At 43.5% G+C, this 15,928-nt stretch overlaps 1 protein-coding gene across 1 annotated transcript; it reads left to right on the forward strand.

Annotated features, from left to right (window-relative positions):
* The first annotated feature begins 10,896 nt into the window (after positions 1 to 10,896).
* LOC125525101 lies at positions 10,897 to 15,388 on the forward strand. Its single transcript, XM_048690129.1, has 4 exons — positions 10,897 to 11,065; positions 11,155 to 11,341; positions 11,712 to 14,725; positions 14,832 to 15,388. The coding sequence occupies exons 2-4, from the start codon at positions 11,318 to 11,320 to the stop codon at positions 14,833 to 14,835; spliced, it is 3,042 nt and encodes a 1,013-aa protein (XP_048546086.1). The 5' UTR covers positions 10,897 to 11,065; positions 11,155 to 11,317; the 3' UTR covers positions 14,836 to 15,388.
* Positions 15,389 to 15,928: the final 540 nt, after the last annotated feature.

Consider the following 15,928-nt stretch of genomic DNA (forward strand, 5'->3'; position numbering starts at 1 on the left):
TCAGTTAAGCTTGTTTATGACAGGTGGGGCCCTTTTTTTGCGTACGTGGCACTGTCGGCCATCCCGACAGCCGTTAGACGGAGTTTGACGGCGCTGTATGCCTCCATCACCCATCTGTTCGTTTCTCCCCCTCTTCTCCTACCGTCTCTCTCTCCCCTCCTCGTGTCCGCCTTCTTCCCTACTCTCCTGCCACTCTCTCCCCACCTCTCATCGCTTAGGCAGATGGCTACTCAGGTGAAAGCAGGCGGTGTTGGCGGCGGCGGTCCTCCCGGCAGTGGCGCAGGCGACGCGGATCCTGACCCAGGCAGTGAGCTCTGCGGGAGCTCGAACCCTAGCAAGGCGACGCGAGATGCAGAGGTGCAGTATTCGGTGGAATACGCGGCGGCTAGATCTTTCACCACGGCGGTGAAGGCGAATCCCAATGGAAGCCACCACATCGCCTCATCCTTCGGCCGTGTATAGTGAGATCCCCTTCCCTTATCCATTATTCTGTGAACTTATCTGATCCGTTTCTAGGGCTAGGGCTAGGGTTAGCTTGTAGTGATATCCCCTTCCCCATCTCCATTGCATATTGTTGGCCCTATGATTGTTGTTGTGATGATTTCTTTCTGAAATTAACTCATTATGTTTAAATTAGTTGTTCTGTGTGTCTTATTTAGTTGAAATAAGCTATGGTTATATAGTTGTAATTAGTTGATGTGTTGATCTGTATTGCAGTAGATCTTAATGAACCAAAGCTAGGGTTATTGCAGTTTTTTGCTTTGTACTACATTGGTTACTTAAGCAACCCAAAGTTATGTATTGATGTTGTCCTGCTTTTTCCTAAGTGTTGTAATTGAACACTTATACAACACTATATTTCTTTATAAATTTGCAGTCTGGATGATGAGGTTTGGGAATTGAGGATGCATTTTCATGGCAGAGATAATCTTGAGAGAACTATGATGTTGTCAAACATCACATTTTACAATCTAGTTGCACTGATAGAGACTGAAGGATATGGGGTGAGGGATTATATGTACTATGTGAAGGATCCTGCCCTAGGGATAGAAGGAATGCAAGAAATAAAGGATGATGACATGCTGGAGGAAATTCTAGACCACATAGTACAGCAGAAGCAGAAGATTTTCAATGTGACAGTTGTTAGGGCCAGTTCCCCCAAACCTGCACATATAAATTACAGTGCTAATGTTATTGAGCAGCAGATCCCTCTGCAGGAAATTGGAGAGCCCCAACTGTATCACATAGATGAAGAAGTAGTGTTGTTCAATGCACATCCTAGTCTAGTTTCAAACACAGCAGCAGAAGTACCATAAGAAGAACCAAGACCAATACAGTTTCAAACACAGCAGAGCACAAACAATTCAGAGGAGCAACTACAAATATAAAAAGTTATGGAGGAGATAAGGAGAAAGAAAATTGCAATGTTTAGGAAGAATGAGAAAGAAAAGGAGAAGGCCACTCCTTTGAAAAGGAAAGCTGCAGTTATGGACAATGAAGCGGATAGTGATGATGATAATTTGTCAGAATATGGGGATATACTTGTTAGGCTTGAGGAAATCAAAAAACAGAAGGATGATCCATTACTGCATTATGAAGGGGACACAGATGTTGAGGAGATGTGGGATACAGATGAGGAGGAGGAACTGTATGATCCATCAGGTGAAGAAGAGGATGATGATGATCAAGAGGAGGAGGAATTGGAGAAAGTGGTGCAAGGGGAGCAACACAATGAAGAGGAGCAAGAGACTGGTTAACATATTGAGAAGAAGAATAAGGCCAAGAGAGACAAAAAAAGGGCCAACTAGCAGATCACATGGAAGTGTAGAGCAAATGTTTGAGGATGACTAGATACCATCAGATGATGAGGAAAAAAAACCATTAGACCTGGGTTTGGAAGATGATGATGGTGTTGAGGCAATGGCTTATGTGTTGCCCAATGGTAGGAAGAGCAGAGCAAAGAAGATGAAGCCAAGGTTATGGTGTGCTGAGGACAGAGCTGACCCACAAGACCAATTTGTGAAGCATCTTTGCTTCATTGATGTGTACCAGTTCAGAATTGCACTCCAAACCCTGCACATATCACAGAACAGGAACTATGAGTACCACAGAAACTACAGTGACAGGGTTATAGCACAGTGCATAGATGAGCAATGCCCTGTTTATATAGCAGCTTCTCAGATTGCAAATGAGAAGACATTTACCATTAGAAAGCTGTATTTGGTGCACACATGCCCTTCTGTGTCAGAGAGCACCGAAGTCACTGCCAAGTGGGTTGCAAAACATTGTGAGGAGGCAGTGAGGAATGACCCTAACACAAAAATAAAAACAATAATTAACACTGCAAAGAGCAAGTATCGAGTGGATATTTCAACCCACATGGCCTACAGGGCTAGGAAGGCAGCAAAGAATGTTGTTTTAGGAGATCAAAAGGCCCAATACACCAGGATTAGGGATTATTTAGAGGCTGTCCTAGACACCAATCAAGGTTCTAGATGTATTGTGACAACAAAAAATATTAGGGAGCATCCTAGCAAGAATCCTAGGTTTCATGGACTGTTCATCTGCTTGAATGGATGCAAAGAAGGGTTCCATAATGGCTACAGACCAATCATAGGTAATTGCCTTGTATTGTTGTTTATGCCACTTGTATGTTCTTTGAAGTACTAATCATTTATGCTAAACTTGTAGGTTTGGATGGATGCTTCATAAAGCTCACTACTGGTCAACAAATCCTAGCTGCTACTGGAAGAGATGGGAACAACAACATTTTTCCCATTGCTTTTGGAATTGTAGACAAGGAGGACACTAATTCCTGAACCTGGTTTCTATACCAGCTGAGGGAGGCAAGGTGGCAATCTGGCCAGTTTGGACAGTACACAATCATTTCAGATAGGCAAAAGGTAATATATTTAGTTGTAGTTACTTTCATGTAGTTGTAGTTACTTTCATGCAGTTGTAGTTACTTAGTTGTACTTGTTTCATATAGGGTCTTTTGAAAGCCATAAATAAAGTCTTCCCCAATTTCCCACAAAGGTTTTGCCTTAGGCATATCTACCAGAACTTTCAGATTGCTGGGTTTAGAGGGCAGAATTAAAAAATACATGGATGCAACAAGTTACTCATATACTGAACATGGTTTTCAAGTTGCAATGGATGAGTTAAAGACAGAGTGTGAAGCAGCTTGGGTGTGGCTTAGCAAAATACCCAAACACACTTGGGCCAGACATGCCATGGATGTGAACTGCAAGACATACTGAGTTGTTAACAATCTAAGGGAGGTTTTCAATAGGTGGGTCCTAGATGTTAGGGCTAAGCCAATAAGGACCATGGTTGATGGAATTAGGACAAAGTTGATGGTCAAGTTCAATACAAATAGAACAAAAACTGATACTTTCAAATGGGAGATTTGTCCTACATATGCAGAGAAACTAGAAGAAGCAAAGAAGTGGTCTAGGAACTGCCAATCCTTGATGGCTGGACCACATCTTTACCAAGTGACAAGTGGAGAGAAAACATATGCTGTTAACCTGCAGAAAAACACTTGTGGGTGTAGGAAGTGGGATATGACAGTAGTGCCTTGCCATCATGTTGTCTCTGCCATACACAAAGATAAGCTATAGCCAGAGGACTTTGTTCATGATTTTTTTCAAAAAACCAATGTACAAGGCTGCATACAGTTCCGTAATCTATCTAGTACCTGGCCCTGACATGTGGCCAAAGACAGACAGTAGGGACATTGACCCTCCAGTCTTCAAAGAACACAAAGGCAGAGCACAAACTAAGAGAAGAAAGGGCAGACATGAGAAGCCAGCTCCAAAAGACACTTCAAGGATGGCCTCAATCACTTGTTCTAATTGCAGCAAAGTTGGCCATAGGTACACCAACTGCCATGTTGCTTTGAAGCCTACACTAGCCATGAGAAAGAACATGCATGAGGTACAAACAATGCAAAACATGATAAATTACTTGTGTTCTCTATGCATGTAACAAGAATGCTGAATTACTTGTGTTCTTTTTGCAGCCAAGCAACTCTTCTTACCCACGTGATGCTGCTACTGCTTCCTCCTCTGCTGCACCAGTAAGAAGGGCTGCATCTACTGCCACTGCACCAGCACCAGCAAGAAGGGCTGCATCTACTGCCATTGCACCAGCACCAGCAAGAATGGCTGCATATACTGCCATTGCACCAGCACCAACAAGAAGGGCTGCATCTACTGCCACTGCACCAGCAGCAGCAAGAAGAACTCCATCTTCTGCCACTGCACCAACACCAGCAAGGAGGACTCCATCTACTGCCACTGCACCATCAACAAGATCTGCTACTGCTGCTGTAAAGGGTAAGGCTCCACCCACTAGGGCTTCAACTACTGAAAAGGGAGCAAAAGGGTAGCTTTCTTGCCTCCAAGACCAAACAATGGTTCCCAGAGAGTCAGAAAGCCAACCCAGAAGATCAAGGACTACCTGACTGCTTCTGGTGCAGCATGGGATTGATGTTGTGATCCAAAATATGCTTTATCATGTTGTGACACTACTACTATTTTGATGACCAAGTGATCATCAAGTTATGTTATGGTACTGTAATGACCAACTTAGGTTCTGGTACTGTAATCAAGTGATGATCAATTAATGTAGTGCTACTCCAGTTATGACCAACTTAGGTTCTGGTACTATGGCATTCTAGTAGTCCTGTGATGATCAACTGTGATGATCAACTTATTTAGTGCTACTCTAGTTATGATTATGGTGCTACTCTTGTGATGATAATGTTTTGCCAATCACCAAGAAGCCAGAAACCCATAACTTACCCTTGTGATGCTAGTCTTGATGCCTTCAACGTCGCTAAAAAGCCAAAAATCCCTACTTGATGCCTCCGGGTCGATACAAAGCCAAAACCCCCTACTTGATGCCTCGACGTCGATAAAAAGCCAAAAACCCCTACTTGATAACTCCACGTCGATAAAAATCCAAAAACCCCTACTTGATGCCTCCGGGTCGATAAAAAGCCAAAAAAGCCTACTTGATGCCTCGACGCCGATAAAAAGCCAAAAACCCCTACTTGATGACTCCTGGTCGATAAAAAGCCAAAAACCCCTACTTGATGCCTCGACGTCGATAAAAAGCCAAAAACCCCTACTTGATGACTCCGGGTCGATAAAAAGCCAAAAACCCTACTTGATGCCTCCGGGTCGATAAAAAGCCAAAAAAGCCTACTTGATGCCTCGACGTCAATAAAAGCCAAAAACCCCTACTTGATGACTCCGAGTCGATAAAAAGCCAAAAACCCCTACTTGATGCCTCTGGGTCGATAAAAAGCCAAATAAACCTACTTGATGCCTCGATGTCGATAAAAAGCCAAAAAGCCCTACTTCATGCCTCCGGGTCGATAAAAAGCCAAAAAAGCCTACTTGATGCCTCGACGTCGATAAAAAGCCAAAAAAGCCTACTTGATGACTCCGGGTCGATAAAAAGCAAAAAACCCTAAGTGAGCCTACTTGATGCCTCGGGGTCGATAAAAAGCCACAAAAAAACCTAATTGAGCCTACTTGATGCCTCGGCGTCGATAAAAAGCCAAAAACCCTAGTTGAGCCTACTTGATTCCTCGGGGTCGATAAAAAGCCAAAAAACCATAAGTGAGCCTACTTGATGCCTCCTCGTCGATAGAAAGCCAAAAAACCATAGTTGAGCCTACTTGATGCCTCCTCATCGAGAAATAGCCAAAAACCACTAATTGACCCAACTTGATGCTCACAATCATCAGTCGAGCATAAACACACTTAAGATCAAATTCAACAAGTGTAAATAGCTTACTAAGCTAAAAAAACACCAGTTGCACAGAAACATACTTAAGATCACATTCAGCACCTCCAAATACCACCACATTTCGCATTAGTTCAAATCCATACATAATCATAGTTGAATATTACTACATTACATCACCATAGTTCAGAAGTACTCATAGTTCATAGAATTTAAACTACCATCATTACAGCAAATGCCAAACCACACTCTGCAAAAGGTCAGCAAATGCCAAATGATATTGCCCATTCTTCTCTTCCACAACCACCTGCTTATCCATTTATGATGGCCTTGACCCCCTGCAGCTTCACATTGCCCTCTTCAACTGTCTTCTTCAGCTCATCAATGTGGTTCTGCAAGTTCTTCCTCTCTTCAGCTAGCTTGAGCTTCATGTTCCTAATGACATTTGCTTGACAACTGCTAGGTTCTTAACCATGCCATACTTCTCCTGAAGCTCGTTGGTTTCAACATATTTCCTTTCACTAGTAGAAAACAGGGCTTTGGTCCAGGCCGGGTCAGGCCATTAGTCCCGGTTCAGTCCAGAACCGGGACCAATGGCCCCCATTGTCCCGGTTCGTGAGCCCAGGGGGCCGCCGGGCCACGTGGGCCATTGGTCCCGGTTCATCTGGACCTTTTGGTCCCGGTTGGTGGGATGAACCGAGACCAATGGGCCTCGCTCCTGGCCCACAACCATTGGTCCCGATTCGTGCCTCAAACCGGGACTAAAGATTAGACCTTTAGTCCCGGTTTGAGGCACGAACCGGGACTAATGGGGTTGAGACCTTTAGTCCCGGTTCGTGCCACAAACCGGTACTAAAGGTCCATTTTCAAACTCTACCCCCCCCCCCGGTGGATCGCCTTTTCAGTTTTAAAAAAAATAAAAGAAAATGGAAATGTCAAAAAAATAAAAGAAAATAAGTTTCCCATGTGATATGTGGTCTAGTTGTTGGGAAAATTTGCAAATGTGAATTTTGACTTTATTTGCAAAATCTCTCTGAAATTTGTAAAAATGGGCATAACTTTTGCATACTAACTCGGATGAAAAAGTTTTTTATATGAAAAATCATCTACTCGAAAAGTTACATCCAAATTTACGGGGGAACCCGTTAAACATTTTCAAAATCCTCAAAAACCTAATAGAAAAAAAGTTACGGGGCTTTTAAGATCTAGAGTGAAAAAATCGAAAAAAATTCAAACAGTGGGCAAACTGTGGTCAAACAATGGTCAAACTAATTATTCTAGAATATTAGTGTTACTAAATAATTATTTCTGTTATTTCAATTTTGGTCAAATCTGGTCAAACTGTGGTCAAACAATGGTCAAACTAATTATTCAAGAAATATTAGTGTTACTAAATAATTATTGTTTTTTAAAACAATAGTTTCAAAATAAAACTATGAAATGTGTCACTTCATGCTCAAGCAAAATTCCTGAAGGTTAATAGGATTGACATCTTAGTATTGTCAGGAAAACAACAAGTGCAGACTTGGAGCGAGGGAGAATAGAACCCGGAAGTTAAGCGTGCTCAGGCTGGGGGAGTGGGAGGATGGATGACCGTTCGGGAAGTTAGATGATTTGGAATGATGAGGGGTGATTAGAGGATAAATTGAGAAGTGATGAGGGGTGGTGATTACAGACTAGAGGTTAAAAAATTCAGAAATTCAGAAATTTAAAAATAAAAAAAATTCAAATTTTTTTTTCAAAAAAAATCATAAAATTTCCTTTAGTCCCGGTTGGTGTTAGGTGGAGCTCCACGTGGCCGCGCCCTTTAGTTCCGGTTCTGGATTGAACCGGGACTAAAGGGATAGGCATTAGTACCGACCCTTTAGTCCCGGTTCCAGAACCGGGACTAAAGGCCCTTATGAACCGGGACTGAAGGCCCTTTTTCTACTAGTGTTTCTACCTCTGACCTCCTTTCCTGAGCATCCAAAAGTCCATTCACATCTTCACCCAACTTCTCATAGCTCTCCTGCAGCTTCTTATTCTCTTGTGTCAAGTCATGAACAACAAATGAATGCAGAAGATTTTCCTCAGTCCTGTCTCTCCTACTTTGTTCATACACAAACCATAACTTGGCTAATGCATTCTCAAGGGTGTTGGGCCAAGCTGGATCAATCCATTCAACTAATCCATAGTTTCTACCTTCCTGAACAAAATCAGAATTAACATAAACAAATACATTAGAATGCTTCCAAGCAACACTATTTAATTACTATCCTCAAATTCAGAGCTTGAGCTTGCTAGCTGAAGAGAGGACTACTTAAACATGTCCTCATGCTACTTAAACAATGCTGTCCTGCTATAAAGTAAACAAAATCAATCAAATGACCTAACATGTCATACTAAACAAGTTGCATCCTCTGTCCTGCTCCAGTAACCCATGCATATTATGTCTTAAATTATTAATAGCATGCTACACTAAACAAAGTGACCTAACTTAACAATGTTGCCAGACCAAGGGGAAAAGATGCTGCCAGAGTAAACAATTGCTTCTGATCCACTTTCCTAACTTAACAATACAACTAAACTTAACAATAAACTGCAATGCTTGCCTCCACAGTACAGATCCAGAGAAAACAAAGCCAGAGCACAAACAAAGGCAGATCCAGAGAAAACAAATCACAATATACCTTCTCAGCACAACAAAGAAACCTCCTGCCAATGTGGATTCCTTCGAAAGCAACATGCCTTTCTGCGGCCTTCCCATGTTCATTGCAGAGAACAAGCAACTCCATTTCAGGTCCCTCGAAATCGGAGTCTTCAGTGGTAGCAGGGATCTGTAGTGCATAGGAATACCAGACATTTGATCCACATGTGAGCAAACAAGCTCATTCAAGAAATCCCCCAAATCACAAACCCTAACCCTAAAAATATGAACTTACCTTAATTCTGCCGTCGTCAGAACCTGAGCTGACGTACTCCACGGTGTGCTCGCTGCTATCAGACCCATCGCTCCAGGACACCATGGCGATGCGGCGGCGGGTGCGGCGAGCAAAGCAGAGGAGCAAGACAGAAGTGGAGTGAGCGAGAGAGCAGCGAGACAGAGTGGGGAGTGGGGAGTGGGGGCGGCACCAGCACCGACCGGTCTTTTGACCGGTCCATCAAACAGAGGCATACGGCGCCGTCAAACACCGTCTAATGGCTGTCGGGACAGCCGACAGTGCCACGTACGCAAAAAAAGGGCCCCACCTGTCATAAACAAGCTTAACTGACCCCGATCCGCCGATCAGTGCTTTCTGCAAAAAGATTACGGAAGACATGGTGTTTTCTGCAAAAAAATTGTATTGTAGTGGTTTTCGCAATACTTGCCTTCAAAGTGGTGGTTTTGTGCAATTTACTCAAGAGTTTGAGTAATGAGTGGATATATAATCTTGTGTTGTTCCCTACCAATTCTTTTAGTAGGTTTTATTCAGATGATTGCAAGTTTTGAAACGGGTTGATCCGGTCCTTGTTAGATAAGAGATAAACTGATTTCTGTGAGCTGATATACACATGGCGCTGACACGCAGGCGTCTCTCCAGAGCAGAGTAGAGAGAGTGAGAGAGATGCCGGAGAGGCGGCGATCGAGTCGCAGGGTTCGAATGGAGTCATCACGGCTTATCTATAAGTGCTTGATTTGTACTCCCTCCGTTTCAATTTACTCGTTGTAGAAATGGATGTATCTAGAATTAAAATACATCTAGGTACATCCATACCTATGACAAGTAATTCGAAACGGAGGGAGTACCTAGCTAGGGTTCCTGACGCCGATTTGACGCCTTATCACAGTCTAGTCTGAATTATGGCAAATTTTAACATGGTCCCTCTTACCTCCTTTTTTTACATGTGAGGTAAGAAGGTAACAGTCAATCAAGCCATTCATTGATGAGATCAACGGCTAAGATTTATTTTATACTCTTACCTCTCATGTGAAAAGAGGGGGTAAGAGGGACCATGTTAAAACTGCTCATGAATTATCCTTGCTAAAAGAAAGAGAGTTACCAGCCGGCATTAACGTGAAGGAGGCAGTATCTCCGTCCACCCCGTGGTCGGGAGGAAGATTCTCAGGCCCCAGGACGACCTGACGCTTGAAACGCTACAGCTGAGAATTCAGAGTTGAGAAAACAGATCAAAGCAGAGGAAGCTGGCTATCACTGCAAAGCAGAGGAAGCTGGCTGCACAATTGCAGTATGTGTATCAGTTCTGATTCTCCAGCCAGTGCCTGACCCTGACAAATGTGAAGTCGCTGGAGTGGAGCATCGAGCGTGCAATCCACGCCCTTCTGTTCTGTGGGGTCCAAAGACAGAATGAATTAACAGCATCATCATCATGGGATCTCCGACAGATAAACTTTACAACTCAACTGCATATATATAGATCATCAGCGTGCAGCTCTTAACCGCGCTTTAGAGAAAAGAGCACAGAACAAACACGAGTGCACCGCAGAACACACACTGTTCTACTACCTTTCCAAGCTCTTCAGTTTAAATTCTACTCCCCCACAAGGCCACAAGCAAGCCACACAGAAATGAACCTCGAGTTTGAAAGTCCAAAGTTCTCTATCAAGGAATAACGGTTCCCATTCAGTCGCGACAAACAACAGAGAAAGAAAGCATATGCTCCTGCAGCCTACCGCTAGCAGGGATGCATACAGGAAATTGCTACCGTTTATTTATTTATTTAGCCGAACCTGTAGGAATTCCTTCCCACGGCGTAAATTTTTACTAGCGCTTTAAGTCCAGAAAGCATGCACATTGGAAATCAAGATCCACACTCGTAGCAAGGTAGTATTTCAATTTGGCCTCAACATCTTCCTCCTCCCGCATCATACTGTTCTCTCCGTCCTTCACCTTCTCCAGCATCTCCAATCCTGGGCGCGTTTGCGCTACCGAGCATCTTGCAGTAACTTGTGTTTTCACCTGTGATTAAATTAATCCTTTCTGCCTCCACAAGGAAGCAGAGCAATATTTTACAAGTTACTACTACCCGGCCTTTTGCATTTGTGTATACTAAAGCAAAGCAAAAGAAGCAAAGAAGAAGGAATAAAGAAAAAGCTGATAAAGTGCATCGGTAATGTGCAAGCAAGGAACCATGGAGGGATGGTTTGCTTTGGGGAGAGAAAGCAATGCCGCAGCTCGCTCTCGGCTCTCAGCACCACTGCCCATTGCACCCATCTATCCATCTACCATAACATCGGATTCATTTCCTGAGACTTGAGCTCTCGATCTGCTACCACCGGCGTGAGTGAAATCCTCTTCGATTTCGACCGAGCAAGGGGATAAATCAGGTGACTGACACATCTCTTCATCTGACATATATCTCTATGCACATAGGCATGAAAATGTAATGGAGCTGCTTCTATTTTTGTGGTGTCAGATCGGCAGCATTTGTGCGGTGCGGAGTATTAATCAGCAGGCGATGGGTTAGACATATATATATATATATACATTACCCGCAAAAAAAAGACATATACCCGTCATGGTTTTCTTCTGCTGCTGGCACTAGTAGTACTCACTACTTTTTTTTGGAGAAGCTCAAAATGGATCCTACTGACTATCTATTGGTTAGTACCCCCCCCCCCCCCCCCCCCCCCCCCCCCCCCCCCCCCCCTCTCTCCCTCTTCCCTTGCTAAATTCGTAATATGGGAGTTGTCGCTTCTTCAAAACTTGGTTTTGCTAGCATGTGCACAAGGCAATTCTCAGACATCTAACATCTAGCATTACAAAAGTGCACCCGTTTTTCTTTTTCTTTTTCTAAGCTACACAAAACACACTCTCCAGCAACCCACAACATACTAAGCAAGGATATACGAATCGGTTATTTTGTGTACTTGACTGACCTTGTAATTAACATTGCAAGATTTATCGTCCCGATTTATTAATGTCGATATATGTACCGCATAAGTCATATCTAACAATTGTTCGTTACCACAGTATGTAGGCGGTTTTGATGACGTCCCCATAAGGCTGCTTGGTCGTCTACAGGAATTAGAGTCAAAATACAGAGCTAAATCATTCTTATTTGGTGGCTGGAATGGCCGAGGTATTGGAGCCTCTGCTGTTCTTAGAGCCATAGCCGAACTCTTAAAATCTGGAAGAAGTGATCCTGACACAAGAGAGCATTTCGGAAGAATTATCCATGTAGACTGCTCTCTGTGGAAAAATAGAAGAGCTATGCAGAGGGCTGTCGCTGAGGAGTTAAACCTTGGCCATTTAATGCCCGTGTTTGATAAGCAGGATGAGGATGATGATTTTAGAGGGATAGACACCACGTCTAGAGTCGAGATACCAAGCATCGCAAGTGAGATCCATGCATCTCTAAGAAATGAAAGATTTCTGATGATTTTTCATTATGGGGGAGAAGAAGACATTGATCTGGCAGAGTTTGGAATTCCTGATCCTGATTTTGGACCCTATGCCTTAGGAAAACTATTATGGACCAGTTCTGGAAGATTTCAATTATCGGAGAGAAAAGAGAAGTTAAAGTCCAGTTCTGCCAGTTTTAACATAATTCATTTTCTTACCATTGAAGATAGCAAAGAACTGACGCATCGTTCATTGCACGAAGAAGCCGTTGAAGTGATTGGCTACACCGGCATGGATGACATCAACCCAGCTATAGTTTTGGATTGCTTCTTGTACTCGTTGTTCCTCGTAGATCAACTACATGGAGAGTCTAGCAATGTTGACTATGATTGGGATGCTCATGCTTGCAACTACTGGATATGTGATGGCATCCTTCAAGGGGACAGAGCATCCGAAGTTGGCAGCGCATTGCATGGAGTGATACAAATGGTGTGTAATAAGTCCTATTTATTATGGTTTCAGGAATTTAATGGAAAGAGAGAACGATATGAACGCTGGATTTCAATCTCCTCCAACCAACTAGAAGCACAAGATATCTCAACTCTTACTAGCAATGTATCATCCTATTTCCTGACATTCGGGGGAGATGGTCATCTGCAAACACCAAATGATATGTTTCGACTTGCCAGCAACCTCCGGGTGCTAAAACTATGCAAGTGCAGCTTTGATTTTGCATCCCCTCCTTTCCGGTTCTGCCACAACCTAAGATTCCTTTGGCTTGACCATTGCACAAACACAGGGGAAGAGCAAGGTGCAGGGCCATGTTTTCCAAACCTGTTAGTGCTCGACATACGCTTCACAGATTTTGTCTTTCTGGCAGAGATGGTAGAGACAATGAAATATCTCAAGGAGGTAAATACCAAGGGTGTCTCATGGAGATCTTTAAGTTATGCATGGAAAAAGCTACAGGACCTTCACAAGCTTCGGGTAACTGAATCCTTAGATGTGATCACAATGGACACCTGCTCTTTTGTGGATATGATGAATCTAGAGCTCCTTGACTTGTCGGGTAACATTCATATGGAATCATTGCCTGCAATGTCCTCAGCGGGGAATTTGAAGATGCTTATTGTTGATGGTTGTTCCAGCTTGGAGCATGTTGCACTCGAGGGAGCCCCTCCACTGCTCGAGAGTTTTAGCTTTGATGGTTATGGCCTGACAGAGAAGTGGATACATCCAATACATCTTCCAAAAAAGGAACAACGCCCCAAATCTCGCACTGCTTTAGTTAAAGAAGCCAGGGTGAGAAGGATCTCCCTAAAGGGTTGTGCTCGATTGTGCAACATGTTCTTGCATGCATTACCCAATCTTGAGGAGTTGGACCTCTCTGGCACAGCCATTAAAACACTTGACCTCGGTGCAATGGATGTCCCATGGCTCAAGAGGCTATTTCTACTGGGTTGTGAGCAACTCCGCAGTCTACTCTGGGATGGAAGAAACCCATCATTGAAAGTTCTACATGTAGAAACCCGGGGGAAGACTAGATCAATGGTAAACTGTGGAGAAAAGAGGTCATATGGCATTGAGGCAATTATGGTTTTTACAGATGGAAGATTTGTTTGGTCTGTAATAAAGGGACTCCATCATGCTAGTTATGGTTCCAAGGTGCACCTCCATATCTCTTCTACAGCCCATAGCCAAGGCAATATCACAAAAAGTATCGAGGACATTGGTCCTAGCCAAGAGGGTTTGGTTCTAACAGGGCCCTTATCATACATCGATATTGTCCTTAACAAGGATATTGTCATGTGCTCTTCCTTAGTGTGGGACCACCGACAACTTTATCCATTGGGTGTGCATATTGAGATTGGTGAAGGAAGCCACCATTTAGAGAGTATGGGTGAGAACATAGATTTCAAACATTTCACGGAGTTTAAAGTTAAATCACTGCATGTGCATGACAACAACTCCATCACAACTATCTTTCCGGGGGCATCAACATTTTGGGAATATCTAGAATGGTGCCATGTTGAGAGGTGCTCCAAGCTGCATTCTCTCTTCCCGAGCTGGACAAAACATTCGAGCTTTGGTTCAATAAGGATATTTTCTGCATCTGATCTCCTGATGGCCTATTGTGTATGGGCTAGATGCAATGGATACCACAGATACAACTTTCAAAACCTACAACACATATACTTGCACAACTGCCCCAGGCTAGTGTTCATCCTCCCCATTTCTTTCACATTGCGAGACTTGGAGACCATTCAGATTGCATACTGTCGCAATCTCCAGCACATTTTCCCACTGAACGACAACAACTCAGACGCTCAAAAGATAGCATCTGGTGTAACATTCGAGAAGCTGAAGCACATCAAGCTATACCATCTCCACAAGCTAGAGCAGATATGCGAGGTCAAACTAACTGCACCGATGTTGGAGACGATCAGCCTGAGGGACTGTTGGGCCCTGAGGCGGCTACCAGCTGTGTCGCGCCAAGGCCCCAAGCCGGTGGTGGACTGCGAGAAGGACTGGTGGGACAGGCTCGAGTGGGATGGCCCCGAGGCCAACCATGATCCATCGCTCTTCGAGACACGCCACTCGGCTTACTACAAGAAGACACTCCCGAGGGTCTCCGTTCTAAGGTACCCTCGACATGGATTTTGTTTGTTCCTTGTGTAGGTAGATTGAGCAAGTGTCATCGATGTACTATGTGGCTAATGTTTTCCATTTCCATTCTCTGTTTCCTAGGTAGTCTGGATCATGCAAAAGGGAGGTCGATGGCTTACATGGATCATGCATCAGTTCATCGGTGTTACAAACAATTTGTGTTCTCATTCGCAGCTCGATCTTTGAGGTGCTTGTTTCCCATTGCTTATGTGTGTTTTGCAATTTAAGTGTGTTTGTTACAAGCTCCATCTGTAGCGTAGCGAGGTGCTGCTACGTGCTTGCGCATGGAGGAATAAATGAGTGGTGTGCTTTCTTTACGAAGCTACATATACCTGATGTGGGTATGCATGGTTGGATTGGATTGGATTGGATTGATGTGTGAAGCAAGCAACATTGGATTGCTTGCTTGGTTTGTCCAGCTCCAGCTTGGTGTGGCCTGCACTATCAAGATGGTTGGCTTGTAATAAAAGGGCTGTTTGTGCCCAGCCGTGCAACCTAGTGTGGTGTGTGCTGCGTGTGATTTATATGAACCATAAACTGAGCTTGGTTTATGTTTGGTTGATGAAACAAGAAATGTTTTTGTTAATTATATGGTAATTTGCCATTGTGACAAAGAGTCTGATTGAGTGGATATACAATCTTGTGGTGTTGGCAGCTACTAGTATTCTTGTTATATTCTGCATGCTAGGTTCCTGTCATTTCGATCAAGTTACTTCCTGTTGGTTTCATTCAGACGATGGACTCTAGTCCTGCATCTGTAGGTAGTTAGAAACGGATTGGTCGGTTCCTCGTTATTTAGAAACAAACCAACCGGTGTACATGTCCTGTCCCTTGTTGCTCTTGTGTTCGTTGTGTGCTTGCGCTGCTGCATGTATGAGCAGATTGAACAAGGGACAGACAGACAGAGCTGCTGCAGAAACCAAGTGCTATCAAGAACAACTACACAAAGACGAATTCGGCTGTCGATGCGTGAAAATAATCCACACCAAATTAGTAATCAAGTTCAGTTACTTTGGGATATCGAATTCAGTCCTTGCCCTCTTTTCTGCACCTACTCTGAATGAAGTACGTAGACACACAGCTCATTGGCATATTAGTATGTAAATGCCTCATATTAATCTGTAGATGCTTAATGTTCTTTGTTTCCTGAGATATACTCCCTCCGTTCCAAAATAGAT

The sequence above is a fragment of the Triticum urartu genome, chromosome 7 (assembly GCF_003073215.2).
Source record: "Triticum urartu cultivar G1812 chromosome 7, Tu2.1, whole genome shotgun sequence".
Taxonomy (NCBI): Eukaryota; Viridiplantae; Streptophyta; class Magnoliopsida; order Poales; family Poaceae; genus Triticum; species Triticum urartu.